This window comes from Pecten maximus, chromosome 1 (genome assembly GCF_902652985.1).
Source record: "Pecten maximus chromosome 1, xPecMax1.1, whole genome shotgun sequence".
Lineage (NCBI taxonomy): Eukaryota > Metazoa > Mollusca > Bivalvia > Pectinida > Pectinidae > Pecten > Pecten maximus.
The window spans coordinates 45,786,092-45,807,051 of NC_047015.1; the positions used below are offsets into that span (position 1 = coordinate 45,786,092).

At 39.8% G+C, this 20,960-nt stretch overlaps 4 protein-coding genes across 4 annotated transcripts; all 4 read right to left on the bottom strand.

Annotated features, from left to right (window-relative positions):
• Positions 1–680: 680 nt before the first annotated feature.
• Positions 681–3,014, bottom strand: LOC117328001 (neuronal acetylcholine receptor subunit alpha-9-like). Its single transcript, XM_033885337.1, has 2 exons — positions 2,415–3,014; positions 681–1,946 (listed from the first exon to the last, which is right to left on the bottom strand). The coding sequence occupies exons 1-2, from the start codon at positions 2,967–2,969 to the stop codon at positions 1,212–1,214; spliced, it is 1,290 nt and encodes a 429-aa protein (XP_033741228.1). The 5' UTR covers positions 2,970–3,014; the 3' UTR covers positions 681–1,211.
• Positions 3,015–5,918: 2,904 nt separating this feature from the next.
• LOC117328072 (neuronal acetylcholine receptor subunit alpha-7-like) lies at positions 5,919–8,426 on the bottom strand. Its single transcript, XM_033885440.1, has 2 exons — positions 7,816–8,426; positions 5,919–7,171 (listed from the first exon to the last, which is right to left on the bottom strand). The coding sequence occupies exons 1-2, from the start codon at positions 8,362–8,364 to the stop codon at positions 6,377–6,379; spliced, it is 1,344 nt and encodes a 447-aa protein (XP_033741331.1). The 5' UTR covers positions 8,365–8,426; the 3' UTR covers positions 5,919–6,376.
• A 715-nt stretch (positions 8,427–9,141) lies between these two features.
• LOC117345285 (neuronal acetylcholine receptor subunit beta-3-like) lies at positions 9,142–10,032 on the bottom strand. The gene has a single exon (XM_033908377.1). It carries the CDS (start codon positions 10,030–10,032, stop codon positions 9,142–9,144), a length of 891 nt encoding a protein of 296 aa, XP_033764268.1.
• Positions 10,033–19,496: 9,464 nt separating this feature from the next.
• Positions 19,497–20,960, bottom strand: LOC117345372 (neuronal acetylcholine receptor subunit alpha-10-like). Its single transcript, XM_033908481.1, has one exon. It carries the CDS (start codon positions 20,958–20,960, stop codon positions 19,497–19,499), a length of 1,464 nt encoding a protein of 487 aa, XP_033764372.1.

The following is a 20,960-nucleotide window of genomic DNA, read 5'->3' on the forward strand; positions in this document are numbered from 1 at the left end:
CACACGTACGTGCTGTGTTGGCATTTGCGTTATTTCACCCCATTTTAGTGCTATTTACATACTTTCACACACCATTAGTTTTGCTATTTACCTACTTTCACACATCATCAGTTTTGCTATTTACCTACTTTTACACACCATTAGTTTTGCTATTTACATACTTTCACACACCATCAGTTTTGCTATTTACATACTTTCACACATCATCAGTTTTGCTATTTACATACTTTCACACACCATCAGTTTTGCTATTTACATACTTTCACACATCATCAGTTTTGCTATTTACCTACTTTCACACACCATTAGTTTTGCTATTTACCTACTTTCACACGCACCATCAGTTTTGCTATTAACCTATTTTCACACACACCATCAGTTTTGCTATTTTCCTACTTTCACACACATCATCAGTTTTGCTATTTGCCAACATGAACCCATTTCACCTGTTTTGTCATTTACCTACTTAACCGCATACTTTCAAGATGTCAAAGCTTCCAATTTAGAATATTGGAATCTTAAAATATCACTTTAAAGAGTACTTTTGATTTTCAACCCTGAAGCTACATGTATCTGACCGCAATTTATTCTGTATTTACAGAGTTAATAGCTCCGGCTTAATTGCTATTTAATGATTGAACAATAGAACTAATAGCACAATACTAAACACACTATTATGTCAGCACTTTATTGAAACACCAGAAAATACATGTAAATACATGTAAAGGCGATATCTCTATAGTAAATCATGCTTCATTAACAAGTTAGTTTGGAATACCATTGCCACACAGGAGAGTTCCAGTTATACAATGTATCCCATATGACAGTCTCAGTAGTATTTTTGTTTCTTGGTACGATAACCCAGACTCGTTGTTCTAGAGTAAATTGTCTGTCAATATCAGACCTCGTGTCTTGTCTACCAACCCGACGTAATTTCTGTATAATAACCGACAAGTCGACTTCAAACAACAAACTTCCTGGCACAGGCAAATCGTCAGATAATTTAATAGCAAGTCCCTGCCTTATTGAAGTTTGATTATGAAAAATATCGTAATATTTTAACAACGAATAGTCTCGGTATGTGAAACAGCATCACTTCTCACAAATGACAAATTTTAAGTGTCGCACATAATATGTTAGTGTTTGTATCACGTGACCTGTATTTGTCTGTAGCACGTGATACGCCATTTTTTGTTTTGCGCGCGAACCTATCATTCCAGGCCAGCTACAACAAGTGGATACATGAAGAAAACAGTAATACCCAACGAGAGGAAGAAAAAGAATATGAAACTGAAACCGTCCAAAGCTCCGCCCACCATCCTCCACGTTATCCCTCTGATGTCTCGGTCATCCACTGGTGCCTGGATACTGTCCACTTCGGCGTCGCTGTTGTCGTCATCATCGTCGTTGTCGATCATGTCTGTCACCGCGTTCTTACTTGTCTTCCTTTTGCTGCACCATTTTTTGCATTTCCGGCATGTCATGAAGGCGACAAGATGGCGTACGCCCTCTGGGGGCGTGGCTTCCTCGTCTTGATGGTAGACCCTCAATATCAGAATAGTTGCTATAGTGATAAGGGAACTAACCATTAGCATAAGGGTCAAGAAGTAACACAACAGTGACATTGGTTCAGAGGCTTTGGGCAAGTTTTCGGCCACCATCGTCAAAAACACTGCAAATGTTAAGAACGCCGTGATGGCGTAACCCACGCGTTCACCACAGTCAGCCGGAAGTAGAAACACTAGACCATTGAGAAGTCCAATGATGAGGATTGGTATAATCATATTGACGAGAAAATAGCCCGGTTTACGGGCCAGATTTAAGGTAAAGACAACATACGAGACATCGGCTATAACGGTACTCATCACCGAGGTTGTCTCCAACGACCACTCCACATTCTCCATGTAAAGGGACATGTCGATCTCGTTTGACGAATTCAAGACGATCTGAAAAAATGAATAAATAAAAGGATTTTTATTTAAAGAACAAAGAAGGATATACATGTACAGTTCAATACATTTATCTATATTACAAATAAGTGATATATTTAGTTTTTTTAACCACTTATAAGGTTATATTTATTGAGGTACGTGAACTATTATTCACTTATTTAGTTATTCTGATTGGGGTGCGTGAAATATTATTAACTTATTTGGTAATTCTGATTTGGGTGCGTGAAATATTATTAACTTATGTGGTAATTCTGATATTGGTGCGTGAAATATTATTAACTTATTTGGCAATTCTGATATTGGTGCGTAAAATATTATTAACTTATTTGGTAATTCTGATTGAGGGCGTGAAACATTATTCAATTATTTGGTCATTCTGATTGGGATGCGCGAGATATTTATCATTTTGGCCATGTATTGATTGAGGTGCGTGAGATATCTATCAATGGCCGTATCACTCACCTGATCTTCCGTGTAGCCCAGTGCAGCAAATGTGATGTTGCATGACTGTCTGTCGAAAGGATAGAGTGTGACGTCAACGCCACAAGCCGTTCGGGCGACTAAGCCGACGTTCCATAGGACATTGCCTTCGTAGTCGGTCCGAATCTTGTATGTGGAGTCCCCGAGTTCCGCCAGTGAATCAACAGAATTTGTGAGAGTAACCGGAGGTTTCCAAAAGGTTTCCTGTGGAAGCAGAATGCTCTCCATGGGGTTGTCATCTACAAGATTCCACGTAAGGAGTTCATTTTTCCATCGGATTACACCGAGACCGACTATTTCTAAGTTTCCATTCAACTCATCAAAATCGGTTACTCCAACCAAAGTAAACTCAATGTCAACGTCCAAGTGCTCTATTTGAAAGATCTTCGGGAAAATTTTGTTATTGTAACTTCTGAATGGTTCATTGTCCAGAAATTCTTTGAAATTCGTACTTGTAGCACACAAAACACTTTCAAAATTCCAAAAACTAAGGCAGAATAGGACTACAATTCCATAGAGGCGAAAAAGGCTCGCCATTTTGAATTCCCTACCCAAACGTCATAACATGTATGGGTATTTGAAGATACTTTACATTAAACAAAACAATCATCGAATCAAATACACTGGCTATATGAACATACATGTGGGTGATTCAACTTTGAACAAGTATCACGAAACTGCGCATGCGCAGTATTGCTTTGATTTGGTAAAGAATATGTGATCATATGACGGTGTTATCATTAATGACAGTCAGTTGGTCCATGATACGTATCTAAAAACAAAGACAAACGTGATACGAATAAGTACACCCGTCTTACAATGGCACTACCGGACTGCTAAAGCACTGTCAGCTTAACAATCTAAACCTAATGTTCTGTATTATCCCTAAGTTTTCAAAATGGCCGTGACAATGTATACGCCATGAGTATGTTAAAGGTACAATGTGTAGAGTCACTTATTTAACTTCTCACGCTGAAACGATTATAATTCTAACGTTAGACTACACGACTCGTTAAGTTAACAGTGCTACAGACAACTGGAACCCGGATTTATAAATTACACAAACATGTGTGTAACGCTTCAACGCCAACGCTCGGAATTATCTATTCTCTTCTAGCTGTCTCTCTAGATGTCTCTTGTAGTTGTCTTTTCTAGCTGTCTCTCTAGATGTCTCTTGTAGTTGTCTTTTCTAGCTGTCTCTCTAGATGTCTCTTGTACTTGTCTTTTCTAGCTGTCTCTCTAGATGTCTCTTGTACTTGTCTTTTCTATCTGTCTCTCTAGATGTCTCTTGTAGTTGTCTTTTCTAGCTGTCTCTCTAGATGTCTCTTGTACTTGTCTTTTCTAGCTGTCTCTCTAGATGTCTCTTGTACTTGTCTTTTCTAGCTGTCTTTCTAGATGTCTCTTGTACTTGTCTTTTCTAGCTGTCTCTCTAGATGTCTCTTGTAGTTGTCTTTTCTAGCTGTCTCTCCAGATGTCTCTTGTAGTTGTCTTTTCTAGCTGTCTCTCTAGATGTCTCTTGTTCTTGTCTTTTCTAGCTGTCTCTCCAGATGTCTCTTGTAGTTGTCTTTTCTAGCTGTCTCTCTAGATGTCTCTTGTTCTTGTCTTTTCTAGCTGTCTCTCTAGATGTCTCTTGTAGTTGTCTTTTCTAGCTGTCTCTCTAGATGTCTCTTGTAGTTGTCTTTTCTAGCTGTCTCTCTAGATGTCTCTTGTACTTGTCTTTTCTAGCTGTCTCTCTAGATAGTCTTTTGAAGAAATGGTCGACAAATGTGGATATGCATAATTATTTTAATAACAGGGAGGGAATATGTATCTTTATTCAGTGTATGTATGTGTGATGGGCAAAACAATATTGGCTTCTTTATTTCGGAAATGATGCCTTTGTATTTTTTCACAATTAAATCGGTCATTATAGCAATAGAAAAAAAAACATTTTACAAAGTAACTTTAATGCGTTTGAAGGAACGTGACGTCGCAGGATTATTTTTTTTTATATTGTTTTGTTTTTAAACTTGTTACCGCATATTCATCGCCAGATGATATCAAAATTATAATAATCAAGTGTATTAGATATATTTAACATGCAAAATTCCCAAAAACAATTCAACGTATTTCACAGAAAAGAGAAGTAAAAATATTCCCTGAGTTCTCAACATTGGCAGACATGATTCATTGAAATAAACGATTGTATCAATAGACATGTGAAATAATAATTGGAATTAATGTTAAATATTATTTTTATTTTTTATCTGACTATATGTAATTTTACTAAGCGGGCTGAAGTTAGCAGCGGATTCGTTATTCGTTATTGGGGATTCGAATAACGAATCCGCTGCCGGGAGCGGATTTGAGATTCGAATCCCCAATAACGAATAACGAATCCGCTGCTAACTTCAGCCCGCTATTTTACTTATACAATTGTATTAGTAGTAACGACGGCTTCAACGATAAATGTACCGTCAGGTATTGCGTAACTTTAGCTTTTAACGGGAGGGGGCGCTTCTTACGCCACTGTAATATTGAAGTGTGATATTCGTATGTTATGAAGATATCAGGAAATGGAGCGTACTCTAAATAAAACGCTATTACTCAATAATGATTCGGCACCAACCCCTCTTCCTCGAAGTGGGATTGACTCTCGACTGATACAATATTAAATTCCTTCCATCCGAGTTTAATCAAATCACTTTTATTCAAACAGAATGTAAGATTTTCAAATAAGTAAAGTATTTCTTTAATTGAATTTCCATCATCCATGATACTTCCTTTATTTGGAAAAAAAGAAGAAGTTATATATAGCTGCGGGTGTTTCTGGCTAGGCGATTTGGTTCCGTAGATCGTGAGTTCGAGGCCCGGTCAGGGTACGAATCATCAAGCTGTATCCCTTCGTCATTTGCGTTACTATGCATATATGTAGGTTTACTGCTATTTTCAATATCGTTTTACTATGGTGGTTAATATCAGCAATGTCGCACTGTCGCATTGGCGCCTCGCCATGCGATGAGCGAGAGAGCGTCATGCGCTGAGCGACAGTGCGCCAAGCGACAAAATGAACGCACCAGTGTGAAATCATAAATTAGAGATATTCCAGATAAACTTCCAAAAAATCCAAAAATTAAAACAAACATAGAAATAATAGACATCTTTCACAATAGAAAATCGAATATTGCTAGATTTCGCCCTCTTTCTTCGGGCATTTGATTTCGGGTAAGCGTTGGAATACTTGAACTTACACTATTGAGAAAATTGTACCATTTTTTTGTGAAAAAATAAACAGAGGTTGTAATTTGCGAACTTACACTGATAAACACTCGATTTTGTGCTGTTTTGATCGGAGATAGCCGGGTAACCACGTGACTTCTCGAAACCTCGTTTCAACCGACTGAAAATGGATGGAGCTGGGAAAGTGTAAGCATTTGTCAGATGGGGTCCACGTGCACCAGTTGTCTTGATCATAGCTTCATAATTATAAAAGGAGACACATTTTTGGTAATGAATTTATTATCAGCTTATATAGTAAAAGAAAAACATATACGTTTGTGATAAGTTTTAAATTCCTTAATTACTTTTAAAAGCTGTACAATTTCTTATAGGTCATATGATGAAAATCGAACCATTAAATCCCTTTAAACAACAACAATTTATTGAGTTCGGCCATATTTCACATTACATTTTATGATTGATAAAACATCTGTCACATTCTAAAACTGTAATCTTTATCATGATTTCCTTTACGCGAGGAAATAATCCTTTGTTAAGAACCCACTTTCTGTTCATTGTCATTTTAGCAATCGTTCCTAAACGAATAAAAAGAGACACACTTTGATAGATTGAAAGTGTCCATTCTTTCCCTACTACACACTGTCGCATCTGACCTCCAAATATATAAAACATATACTCGTCTGTTTCCGTAGAGATCGAACTCGTCCGTTTCCGTGGAAGTCGAGCTACTCGTCTGTTTCCGTGGAGGTCGCCGCTAAGGCCAGGGGGATCAGGAATACACACGATATAACGACAGTACCAAAAACAAACAATGAGAAGAAAAACCCGTCCAGTGTACCACCGACCACCCTCCACGAGATACCTTTGATGTCGGCATTGTTTGGTTTGGGTTTCTTCGCCTCTGTCTTCCGTTTTCCTTCTTCGTCAGAGTCCTCGTCTTCGGCAGAGTCCTCATCTGATGACGATTCTTCCTCCTCGACCTCCTGGCCAGGTTTTGGTTCTTCGATGGCCTCCAGTTTTTGTCCACACCACTTCTTGCACTTTCTACAAGTAATGAAGGCCACTACGTGTTTGAGCCACATGGGTACCGGGCTGTCGTCATCTTGGTGATAAACTCGGAGTGTCATAATCGTGATCACAGTCGATAAAGCGCTCATGATCAACATCAACGTCAGAAAGAAGCATAGTAGAGACATTGGCTCTGACGATTTCGGAAGGTTGTCAGATACCATGGTCAAAAATACAGCAAATGTGAGAAATGCTGTGATGGCGTACCCGACGCGTTCACCTGAGTCAGCCGGAAGTAGAAACACGAGACCGTTGAGCATGCCGAGAATAAGGATTGGGATAATCATGTTGACAAGGAAATAGCCGGGTTTCCTGGCTAGATTGATGGTGAAGTCGAGGTAGGAGGCAGATGCAGAAGAAAGTGCCTCCACGGAGGTACCGGTCAGAGTCCATTCAACGTTAGGCATGAAAAGAGCTGTGTCCATCTCGGAGCTGGTAGTATTAAGCCGAACCTGAAAGAGTAGATAAATTGATGGTGTTTAGTCTCACCTGTGAGTGTAAACTACCCAAATAAATACCCAGAGTTGATGGTGTTAAGTCCCACCTTTGACAGTAAACTACCCAAATTAGTACCATGAGTTGACGGAGTTTTGTCACATCTGTGACAATAAACTACCCAAATTAGTACCATGAGTGGATGGAGTTTTGTCACACCTGTAACAATAAACTACCCGTGTTGATGATATAAGCCAAATATGAAACAGTAAATAATCTAAAAGTAAGAGACGCCAGCTTCAGAGGATATCACAGACCAGATATTGACAAAGAGAGGATATATTACATACCGGAAGTGGTCACAACGAGGATATTGCAGACTAGATGTGGTGGCTGAGAGTATATTACAGACCGGATGTGGACACAGCGCGGATTCTTAAGACCGGATGTGGACTAAGAGAGGATATGATAGACTGGATGAGGACAGAGACAGGCTGTTACGGACCGAATGCTGACATAGAGAGAATATCACAGACCGGATGTGGACACAAATAGGTTCTTACAGGCCGAATGTGGAAAAGGATATCACCGACCGGATTAGATATATGCATTCAATATGGAATAGTATCAAGCTATAAAACAGACATATGTATGAGTTTACCTGTGTGTCGGTGTATCCCCACGGCGTAAAGGAAATCTTGCAGGATTGTTTATCGAAAGGATAATAGGACACGTCCACGGAACACGCCGACTTGGAAACAACGCCAATTTGCCATTCACAAACGCCATCTTTGTTTATCCGGATGTTGTAGGAATTGTCGCCCATTTCTGTGAGGGACTCTACAGAGTTGGCAAGGACCAAGGATGGTCTCCAGAAATTGTTTTGCCCCATTATCACCTCTTGCATTGCGTTGATGGAGCTGTTCCACATTATGAGTTCATTGGTCCATGTTAACACTGTATACCCCACGAGATCGAGGTAGCCGTTCAGTTCATTTAATTGTGTTATGGCTACCAGGTAAAACTGAACATCTACTTCAACTTTTTCTGTTTGTGAATTCCGTGGAAAAATCTTCAGATTGTATGTACTAAACGGGGGATTGTCTATCCACGACCGAAAATGTGCTGCTGTTTGAGCATGAGTTATATCCACACTCCACAGGAGAGCCAGAAGGACAATTGTACACGAAGACAGTCTCAGCGAACCCATGATATTGCAAGAAGTTTAAAAACTTTAAAAATACTTGCAAGTGTCCATTTTTGTTATGTATCGTCTTTAAAACATGGCGTGGATTATATGGTATATAATACACAGTTAAGCAATTGTTATACAGCCGCGAGGAGTAGCCCCACTCTGTCATAGGAAACCAACAGTGCGTGTAGCGCCAGCCTTTAATTCAGCATGCGCACTGCCGAGTTTATTGTTTTAATTGTAGATAATTAAAACCGCATACATATAATACATTTTACATACACCGTAATCCCGGTAAATCGGGTGTACTAATTGAATCTATAAAATATACAAAGTGTAAGTCCGGTAAATATTGTTTACCTTGATATACATTATCTGTGTAAGTCCGGTAAATATTGTGTACCTTGATATACATTATCTGTGTAAGTCCGGTAAATATTGTTTACCTTGATATACATTATCCGTGTTAGTCCGGTAGATAGTGTGTACCTTGATATACATTATCTGTGTAAGTCCGGTAAATATTGTTTACCTTGATATACATTATCCGTGTTAGTCCGGTAGATAGTGTGTACCTTGATATACATTATCCGTGCTAGTCCGGTAGATAGTGTGTACCTTGATATACATTATCCGTGTTAGTCCGGTAGATAGTGTGTACCTTGATATACATTATCCGTGTTAGTCCGGTAGATAGTGTGTACCTTGATATACATTATCTGTGTTTCTCCGTTAAATAGTTTATACTTTAACATAGTTTATCCGGCACACACTAATGTAGGTATATGATAAGAATTAATTTGTGATTTGCTGCACTTTGATGTAAAATACCAGTGAAACACAGATATAAATTATCCAGTATGCAATGAAAAATATCTTGTCCAGCGCCTTCCCTATCATTTTCCAATCAACACTATTTTTGGGTTTGTGATCGACTCCGAATTCAGCCGGGATTTTTTCCAAAGCAGTGCTATTTTTACCACACGAGGTTGCTCCAATATCTACAGGTTTTCTATTTGTTATAGCGCCCTCTACATCGTCCTTTTGGCTAGGGAAGCAGCAATGTTCGGTCCTATTACAAGATGTACTTTTCATCATTGTCCGTAAATACTTTGGTACCGGCAAATACGTTTCGGCGAAATGGAATCTTAGGCTGAACACTGTCACAAACGCAATTGTGGAACTAAGAAGTAACATTATGAGCATATAGTAGGAAAGGAGAGGCATCGGAAACGAAGCTTTTGGTAAACTGGCACTCATCAAGCTGAGGAAAACTGCAAAGGTGAGAAAGGCAGCAATGGAGTAACCAACACGCTCTCCAGTCTCCGCGGGTAACAGAAACACAAGCGTGTTCAGAATCGCCAAAAGAAAAATAGGTAGCGCCATATTTATCATGAAAAATGTCGGTTTCCGTGCGAGAGTTACTTTATAAGACAAGAAGGCTTGCCTTTTGACTACTTTCATGCTGACTTCGGCATCAGTGATGTTCCATTCTTCATTACGAGCGAATTCATCTGTTCGAACACCTGATTCATGAACCTTGAAAGCTATTTCAGTATTGGTGTATCCCCGTGGAGTGAAGATCAGTGTACATATCTGAACATCAAATGGGTAGTTTGTAGCGTCTACGGAACACCCAGTCTTACTCACTATTCCGAACGTCCATTCCACGTCACCGGAAGTCATATTGATACGAAGATTGTGTGCAGAATTACCCAATGTTGACGCAGTATTATCCACGGAATTGAAAATGGAAATTGTTGGAATCCAGATGAATTCAGATGGGAGAGAAAGATCTTCGAACGTGTGATAAGATTTGTTTATTGTAGCTGTCACAAGCTCGTCATTCCAATCCATTCGAATGTTACCAACCATGTTCAGATGACCGGTAATCTCGTCAAATCGTGTAATGGCGGCTATACTGAAGGACAGGGCGACCTCTACCGGACGAGACTGGTTATGACGGGGGAATACCTTATTGCTGTACGGGCACGAGGAACAAAATGTCTGATTTATAAAGTCCAGGACGATGTCTGTTGTCTGTCCGTGACTCGGACGAATAGACAGATATACAAGCGGAAGTATATACATATACATTCTTCTATGGCTGCTGATGCTGAATCTGTTTTCAACTTCTTAAAATCGTAGTTTCGTGTTCGTATTTGTAGAGTATGCAATGGTTGGCTATACCTCATATCAAGAATGCTTTTTACATTTCACACAATGACACGTAACGAGGAATTTCCGTCCGCCAATGTTTTTGTCCGTTAAAGTTCCAGTCCACAATCAGTTATTTATGCCTACACATATCGAGTAGAAAATGCATGCCGCGAAATAAAAATGGAGATTTCAGATTAATTCGCCGAGGAGCAAGTCTACTGGAATGATTCGACAGCGAATGCGTCAGAACAAAGAGCTAATCGTTTATTAATGTAATTTGACAGTCGTTCGTTCAGTGCAAACGCTTTCATATCTAACATAAGAAATTCCATATGTTTACGCCAAGTCCTTAAACAAGGGTAATAAATATCAAATGTTACTGCAAATGGAAAAATCAACATGAAGATCTTACCTGTTAAATGGCGTAAGCTTCATTACACCAGCTCGCTTTCTGATTGGGTGGCATTTACCTGTATAGTCTTTGTGACGTGCATACCATAAATATGTATTGTCACTGTATACCGTATTATGCCTAACCAATAAATAAATAAATAAATAAATAAATAAATCAGTCAATCAATCAATCAATCAATCAATCAATCAATCAATCAATAAATCAATAAATAAATAAATCAATCAATCAATCAATCAATCAACCAATTAATCAATTTCCTATCACCTGCATATTATTGTTACCTGTAATGTACATGCAGGTTGGGAACATTCTCTTAAATAGCCTCTGCTGGACCTTTAAACCATACATTGTACCAAATGACAACTGCTGTATTTAGAGAAATAGCCGTTTGACTTGTTAATGAAGGTTGTAAATTGTTTCTTACACGTGAAAATTTAATATATAATGTAACAATTAAACCACAATACTGCTTGTAAGTATAAACATAGTTTCTTACCCACAGACGTCGACTCTCAAGTCCTATCTAACGTATGCTTACTTACTGACACATCCTAACGCCAACCCTTACTAGTATGGACATCCTAACGCCTACCCTTACTAGTATTTACATATCCTAACCCCAAATCTTACTAGTATTTACATATCCCAACACCTACCCTTACTAGTATTGACATATCCTAACGCCAACCCTTACTAGTATTGACATATCCTAAACCCAACCCTTACTAGTATTTACATATCCTAACGTCTACCCTTACAAGTATTGACATGTCCTAACCCCATCCCTTACTAGTATTGACATATCCTAACGCCTACCATTACTAGTATTGACACATCCTAACGCCAACCCTTACTAGTATTGACATATCCTAACGCCTACCATTACTAGTATTGACATATCCTAACGCCTACCCTTACTAGTATTGACATATCCTAACCCCAACCCTTACTAGTATTTACATATCCTAAACCCAACCCTTACTAGTATTTACATATCCTAACGTCTACCCTTACAAGTATTGACATGTCCTAACCCCATCCCTTACTAGTATTGACATATCCTAACGCCAACCCTTACTAGTATTGACACATCCTAACGCCAACCCTTACTAGTATTGACATATCCTAACGCCAACCCTTACTAGTATTGACATGTTCTAACGTCTACCCTTACTAGTATTGACATGTCCTAACGCCTACCCTTACTAGTATTGACATATCCTTACGCCTACCCTTGCTAGTATTGACATATCCTAACGCCTACCCTTGCTAGTATTGACATGTTCTAACGTCTACCCTTACTAGTATTGACATATCCTAACGCCAACCCTTACTAGTATTGACATGTCCTAACGCCAGCCCTTACTAGTATTGACATATCCTTACGCCTACCCTTGCTAGTATTGACATATCCTAAAGCCTACCCTTACTAGTATTGACATATCCTAACGCCAACCCTTACTAGTATTGACATATCTTAACGCCTACCCTTACTAGTATTGACATATCCTAACGCCAACCCTTACTAGTATTGACATGTTCTAACGTCTACCCTTACTAGTATTGACATGTCCTAACGCCTACCCTTACTAGTATTGACACATCCTAACCCCAACACTTACTAGTATTGACATATCCTAACGCCAACCCTTACTAGTATTGACATATCCTAACGCCAACCCTTACTAGTATTGACATGTCCTAACGCCTACCCTTACTAGTATTGACACATCCTTACCCCAACCCTTACTAGTATTGACATGTTCTAACGTCTACCCTTACTAGTATTGACATATCCTAACGTCTACCCTTACTAGTATTGACACATCCTAACCCCAACCCTTACTAGTATTGACATATCCTAACGCCTACCCTTACTAGTATTGACACATCCTAACCCCAACCCTTACTTGTATTGACATATCCTAACGCCAACCCTTACTAGTATTTACATATCCTAACGTTTACCCTTACTAGTATTGACATATCCTAACGCCTACCCTTACTAGTATTGACATATCCTAACGCCAACCCTTACTAGTATTGACATATCCTAACGCCAACCCTTACTAGTATTGACATGTCCTAACGCCAACCCTTACTAGTATTGACATATCCTAACGCCTACCCTTACTAGTATGGACATATCCTAACGCCTACCCTTACTAGTATTGACATATCCTAACGCCTATCCTTACTAGTATGGGCATCCTAACGCCAACCCTTACTAGTATTGACATGTCCTAACGCCAACCCTTACTAGTATTGACATATCCTAACGCCTACACTTACTAGTATTGACATATCCTAACGCCAACCCTTACTAGTATTGACACATCCTAACGCCAACCCTTACTAGTATTGACATATCCTAACGCCAACCCTTACTAGTATTGACATATCCTAACGCCAACCCTTACTAGTATTGACATGTCCTAACGCCTACCCTTACTAGTATTGACACATCCTTACCCCAACCCTTACTAGTATTGACATGTTCTAACGTCTACCCTTACTAGTATTGACATATCCTAACGTCTACCCTTACTAGTATTGACACATCCTAACCCCAACCCTTACTAGTATTGACATATCCTAACGCCTACCCTTACTAGTATTGACACATCCTAACCCCAACCCTTACTTGTATTGACATATCCTAACGCCAACCCTTACTAGTATTTACATATCCTAACGTTTACCCTTACTAGTATTGACATATCCTAACGCCTACCCTTACTAGTATTGACATATCCTAACGCCAACCCTTACTAGTATTGACATATCCTAACGCCAACCCTTACTAGTATTGACATGTCCTAACGCCAACCCTTACTAGTATTGACATATCCTAACGCCTACCCTTACTAGTATGGACATATCCTAACGCCTACCCTTACTAGTATTGACATATCCTAACGCCTATCCTTACTAGTATGGGCATCCTAACGCCAACCCTTACTAGTATTGACATGTCCTAACGCCAACCCTTACTAGTATTGACATATCCTAACGCCTACACTTACTAGTATTGACATATCCTAACGCCAACCCTTACTAGTATTGACACATCCTAACGCCAACCCTTACTAGTATTGACATATCCTAACGCCAACCCTTACTAGTATTGACATATCCTAACGCCTACCCTTACTAGTATTGACATATCCTAACGTTTACCCTTACTAGTATTGACATATCCTAACGCCAACCCTTACTAGTATTTACATATCCTAACGCCTACCCTTACTAGTATTGACATATCCTAACGCCAACCCTTACTAGTATTGACATATCCTAACGCCAACCCTTACTAGTATTGACATGTCCTAACGCCTACCCTTACTAGTATTTACATATCCTAACGCCTACCCTTACTAGTATTGACACATCCTAACGCCAACCCTTACTAGTATTGACATATCCTAACGCCTACCCTTACTAGTATTGACACATCCTAACCCCAACCCTTACTAGTATTGACATATCCTAACGCCAACCCTTACTAGTATTGACATATCCTAACGCCTACCCTTACTAGTATTGACATATCCTAACGCCTACCCTTACTAGTATTGACATATCCTAACGCCAACCCTTACTAGTATTGACATATCCTAACGCCAACCCTTACTAGTATTGACATGTCCTAACGCCAACCCTTACTAGTATTGACATATCCTAACGCCTACCCTTACTAGTATGGACATATCCTAACGCCTACCCTTACTAGTATTGACATATCCTAACGCCTACCCTTACTAGTATGGACATCCTAACGCCAACCCTTACTAGTATTGACATATCCTAACGCCAACCCTTACTAGTATTGACATATCCTAACCCCAACCCTTACTAGTATTGACATATCCTAACGCCAACCCTTACTAGTATTGACATGTCCTAACGCCAACCCTTACTAGTATTGACATATCCTAACGCCAACCCTTACTAGTATTGACATATCCTAACGCCTACCCTTACTAGTATTGACATATCCTAACGCCTACCCTTACTAGTATTGACACATCCTAACCCCAACCCTTACTAGTATTGACATGTCCTAACGCCAACCCTTACTAGTATTGACACATCCTAACGCCAACCCTTACTAGTATTGACATGTCCTAACGCCTACCCTTACTAGTATTGACATATCCTAACGCCTACCCTTACTAGTATTTACATGTCCTCAAACATACCGTTCTAGTATTGACATATCCTAACGCCTCCCCTTACTAGTATTGACATATCCTAACGCCTACCCTTACTAGTATTGACATATCCTAACGCCAACCCTTACTAGTATTGACATATCCTAACGCCTACCCTTACTAGTATTGACATATCCTAACGCCAACCCTTACTAGTATTGACATATCCTAACGCCTACCCTTACTAGTATTGACATATCCTAACGCCTACCCTTACTAGTATTGACATATCCTAACGCCAACACTTACTAGTATTGACATATCCTAACGCCTACCCTTACTAGTATTGACATATCCTAACGCCAACCCTTACTAGTATTGACATGTCCTAACGCCTACCCTTACTAGTATTGACATATCCTAACGCCTACCCTTACTAGTATTGACATATCCTAACGCCAACCCTTACTAGTATTGACATATCCTAACGCCAACCCTTACTAGTATTGACATGTACTAACGCCTACCCTTACTAGTATTGACATATCCTAACGCCAACCCTTACTAGTATTGACATGTCCTAACGCCAACCCTTACTAGTATTGACATGTCCTAACCCCAACCCTTACTAGTATTGACATATCCTAACGCCTACCCTTACTAGTATTGACATATCCTAACCCAACCCTTACTAGTATTGACATATCCTAACGCCTACCCTTACTAGTATTGACATATCCTAACGCCTACCCTTACTAGTATTGACATATCCTAACGCCTACCCTTACTAGTATTGACATATCCTAACGCCTACCCTTACTAGTATTGACATGTCCTCAAACATACCGTTCTAGTATTGACATATCCTAACGCCTCCCCTTACTAGTATTGACATATCCTAACGCCTACCCTTACTAGTATTGACATATCCTAACGCCTACCCTTACTAGTATTGACATATCCTAACGCCTACCCTTACTAGTATTGACATATCCTAACGCCAACCCTTACTAGTATTGACATATCCTAACGCCAACCCTTACTAGTATTTACATATCCTAACGCCCAACCCTTACTAGTATTGACATATCCTAACGCCTACCCTTACTAGTATTGACATATCCTAACGCCTACCCTTACTAGTATTGACATATCCTAACGCCAACCCTTACTAGTATTGACATATCCTAACGCAACCCTTACTAGTATTGACATATCCTAACGCCTACCCTTACTAGTATTGACATATCCTAACGCCAACCCTTACTAGTATTGACATATCCTAACGCCAACCCTTACTAGTATTGACATATCCTAACGCCTAACCCTTACTAGTATTGACATATCCTAACGCCTACCCTTACTAGTATTGACATATCCTAACGCCTACCCTTACTAGTATTGACATATCCTAACGCCTACCCTTACTAGTATTGACATATCCTAACGCCTACCCTTACTAGTATTGACATATCCTAACGCCTACCCTTACTAGTATTGACATATCCTAACGCCTACCGTTCTAGTATTGACATATCCTAACGCCTACCCTTACTAGTATTGACATATCCTAACGCCAACCCTTACTAGTATTGACATATCCTAACGCCAACCCTTACTAGTATTGACATATCCTAACGCCTACCCTTACTAGTATTGACATATCCTAACGCCTACCCTTACTAGTATTGACATATCCTAACGCCAACCCTTACTAGTATTGACATGTCCGAACGCCTACCCTTACTAGTATTGACATGTCCTAACGCCAACCCTTACTAGTATTGACATGTCCTAACGCCAATCCTTACTAGTATTTACATATCCTAACGCCAACCCTTACTAGTATTGACATATCCTAACGCCAATCCTTACTAGTATTGACATATCCTAACGCCAACCCTTACTAGTATTTACATATCCTAACGCCTACCCTTACTAGTATTTACATATCCTAACCCCAACCCTTACTAGTATTGACATATCCTAACGCCTACCCTTACTAGTATTGACATGTCCTAACGCCAACCCTTACTAGTATTGACATGTCCTAACGCCAATCCTTACTAGTATTGACATATCCTAACGTTTACCCTTACTAGTATTTACATATCCTAACGCCAACCCTTACTAGTATTGACATGTACTAACGCCTACCCTTACTAGTATTGACATATCCTAACCCCAACCCTTACTAGTATTGACATGTTCTAACGCCTACCCTTACTAGTATTGACATATCCTAACGCCAACCCTTACTAGTATTTACATATCCGAACGCCTACCCTTACTAGTATTGACATATCCTAACCCCAACCCTTACTGGTATTGACATGTCCTAACGCCTACCCTTACTAGTATTGATATATCCTAACGCCTACCCTTACTAGTATTGACATATCCTAACGTCTACCCTGACTAGTATTGACATATCCTAACGCCAACCCTTACTAGTATTGACATATCCTAACGCCAACCCTTACTAGTATTGACATATCCTAACCCCAACCCTTACTAGTATTTACATATCCTAACCCCAAATCTTACTAGTATTGACATATCCTAACGCCTACCCTTACTAGTATTGACATGTCCTAACGCCTACCCTTACTAGTATTGACATATCCTAACGCCAACCCTTACTAGTATTGACACATCCTAACGCCAACCCTTACTAGTATTTACATATCCTAACGCCAATCCTTACTAGTATTGACATGTCCTAACGCCAACCCTTACTAGTATTGACATGTCCTAACGCCAACGCTTACTAGTATTGACATATAGCATGTCCTCAATCCTTTCTAGTATTTACATATCCTAAAATGTACTTGTCCTAGCGGTAATTCGTACTTGTATTTACATATCTTAACGCCAACCCGTGCTAGTATTTACATATCCTAACACATACCGTTCTAGTATTTACATATCCTAACGCATACCGTTCTAGTATTTACATATCCTAACGCATACCGTTCTAGTATTGACATATCATAACGCATACCGTTCTAGTATTGACATATCATAACGCATGCTCTTCTAGTATTTAGTAGCCTGATTAACCTACCTTTGATTATATACTTATATAGGATGTGACCTTTGATTTTATACTTACAAAGGATGTGACCTTTGATTTTATACTTACAAAGGATGTGACCTTTGATTATATACTTATATAGGATGTGACCTTTGATTATATTTTTATACAGGGTGTGACCTTTGATGATATACTTATATAGAGTGTGACCTTTGATTATATTCTTATATAGGATGTGACCTTTGATGATATACTTATTCAGGATGTGACCTTTGATGATATACTGATTGGCCCTGCAGGTAGGGCGTAAGAATTGTATCTGCTGCCCCCATTGCATGATCGTAGGAGGCGACTGAGTTTGGGATCTTATCTTTTCTCTTCCTTCTGAACAACTTTCTTCTTCCTAATGTCTCCCTTGACAATGCCTCACTTTTGGTCTTCAGTTGAGCGTTCGCCCCTGTGAGGAAGGCTATGGGTTCTGTCCCCTGGCCGAGACATACCAGAGTCTTTAAAAATTTGATGATATACTTATATAGGATGTGACCTTTGATGATATACTTATATAGGATGTGACCTTTGATGATATACTTATATAGAGTGTGACCTTTGATTATATACTGATAAAGGATGTGACCTTTGATTATATACTTATATAGGATGTGACCTTTGATGATATACTTATATAGGGTGTGACCTTTGAGTATTTTGCATATTTCACGTCTGACCTTTGCGTATTTAACCTACTGATAAAATTATTATACTTATAAATGTTTTCTTACATATGCCATACTTGGCCTTTGACCTTTGCTGTGCTATACCAATTTCATGGTGTAGAATATTAGATGCTTCAGGTTTCATTTTGAGTGGAATTATTACCATAGCGCCAGTAAAGGTCGAAATGATCGGAATTGTTATTATTTCATCTCAAATAATTAAAAAAGTCCACTTATTTACAAAACGAGGTGTTTATTGCGAATTTAATGACAAGTATGAATTGATAAGTGTAACAGTAATCACACGTCAGTAGCAGGGAAATGACGACAATTGCACTGTACAAATATACATCTATCTTTACTCATGTACCTTTATCACATGGTTTATACACTACGTATGTGTACATCAGACTTCACTATTGTGTCACATCAGCTGCACGTAATCTGCTACGTGTATATACATTTAATGTATGACGTCACACCGGCGTCACATCAGTTCATGAAATCGTATTTACTGCGCAGAACACGAATGTTCATTTCCGAGTCCAGAGGAAACCTGGTGACCATTCCCGATTCTAGAGGGAGCTCGTATGTCCATTCTCGCATGCAAAGCTACGTCTATATTTGTAATAGGAAAGTTTCCCACAACGAACAGTTACAGGGCGATGAAATCATGCTCTGGAGAAGAGCGGAACAAGAAACACGCTTGAAAGTGCCATACTACCAATACTAAATGCAACGAAGAAGAATTTGTCAAAAGTCTGTGCCACGGTTTTCCACGTAACACCATATCTAATTTCCGGTTGCTGATCTTCCTCTTCATCACTGCTCTCATCATCCACGACGACTGCCTGCGTCGGCTGGGGCGGTGGCTTCTTCAGCTCATCTAGAGGGTCCGCTGCGGCATCCATTCCCAGTCGACTTGGACCGGCGCTAGGCGCCATGCTCGAGGGTGGACGACTTTTGTCTTCTGGTCCTGGTGTGGTCACCGGCTTTGGTCGCGGTGGTGGGGCCTTAGGTTCGGGCTTCTCTGGGTTTTTGTACTTTTCTCTACATATACGAAAAGTCATTGTGGCCACTAATGCAGCGACGTAGAATGGGACGGTGGATTCTTCGTCCTTGTCGTGAATGCGGAGGGTAAATATGGTAACAAGAGTTGACATGCTGCTCATGGCTAACATAGATGATAGATAATAGCTCAACATAGCTAGCGGTGCGGATGTCTTTGGCAAGTTTTCAGCTAATATGGTCAAAAACACGGCAAAGGTTAGAAATACATTAACAGCAAAGCCTATTCTTTCTCCAGCATCTGCAGGTAATACGAAAACGAGGCTGTTAAGGAGCCCGACTAGTACGAGTGGACTGATCATGTTCACAATGAAAAACACTGGTCTTCTTTTCAAATTCAGAATATACCTCCTGAACGGTTTGTTAGACGAGTTGTAAGTTGTAACAGTTGAACTTTCGAGATCCCATTCCTCGTTTTCATCGTAGTATTCAGTGTCCAGTTCTGTGGCCGAATTGTCGAACATGACCTCCTCTGCTGTGTAATCCCACATGGTCAGAACAAGTTCACAAGCCTGGCTGTCGAATGGATAGTACGTAGCGTCGACCGAACATCCTGTCGCGGTGGTCACTCCGGCTCGCCAGTAATTCTTGGCTGCGGCCAGAATGGTTTTCACGTGATAGTTCTTGTCAAAAATAGGTTTTAGTCCCTTTACAGAATTAAATATAGTGACGGGCGGGACCCAGACATCTGTCTGTAGAGAGTCCATCTCGTAAGGTTTGTGATGGCCGGGAATATACTTTGCGGTTAGATATTCGTCCCTCCAGATAACTGTAACTTTTGCCATTAAGTTCATCACGCCGGATACCTCGTCCAGATCGGTAATTTTATACAACTGGAAAGTGACGTCAACAAATATTGTCTCATTTTGCATCAAGCGAGGGAAAACTCGACTGTCGTAAATAGTCGAATCAAACAGGTCAGTCAACATAACGGCAAAGTCCGACGCCGTTGGAACCGGAATGGTCTGACACAGGGTACAGTTGGACTCGATCAGGAAGGAGCCTCCGGACACTCCAGAGACGGCTGTCCCTATCAGCAGCAGGACCCGTAAACACATAATCTCCAT

Excerpts from the sequence above, each read along its gene's own strand:
- LOC117345372 (XM_033908481.1), bottom strand. The coding sequence starts at position 20,960 with ATGGAGATTATGTGTTTACGGGTCCTGCTGCTGATAGGGACAGCCGTC.
- LOC117328001 (XM_033885337.1), bottom strand. The coding sequence starts at position 2,969 with ATGGCGAGCCTTTTTCGCCTCTATGGAATTGTAGTCCTATTCTGCCTT. Across the intron at positions 1,947-2,414 it reads TGGGCTACACGGAAGATCAG|ATCGTCTTGAATTCGTCAAA; the intron begins GTGAGTGATACG and ends TCATTTTTTCAG.
- LOC117345285 (XM_033908377.1), bottom strand. The coding sequence starts at position 10,032 with ATGACTTCCGGTGACGTGGAATGGACGTTCGGAATAGTGAGTAAGACT.
- LOC117328072 (XM_033885440.1), bottom strand. The coding sequence starts at position 8,364 with ATGGGTTCGCTGAGACTGTCTTCGTGTACAATTGTCCTTCTGGCTCTC. Across the intron at positions 7,172-7,815 it reads GGGGATACACCGACACACAG|GTTCGGCTTAATACTACCAG; the intron begins GTAAACTCATAC and ends CTACTCTTTCAG.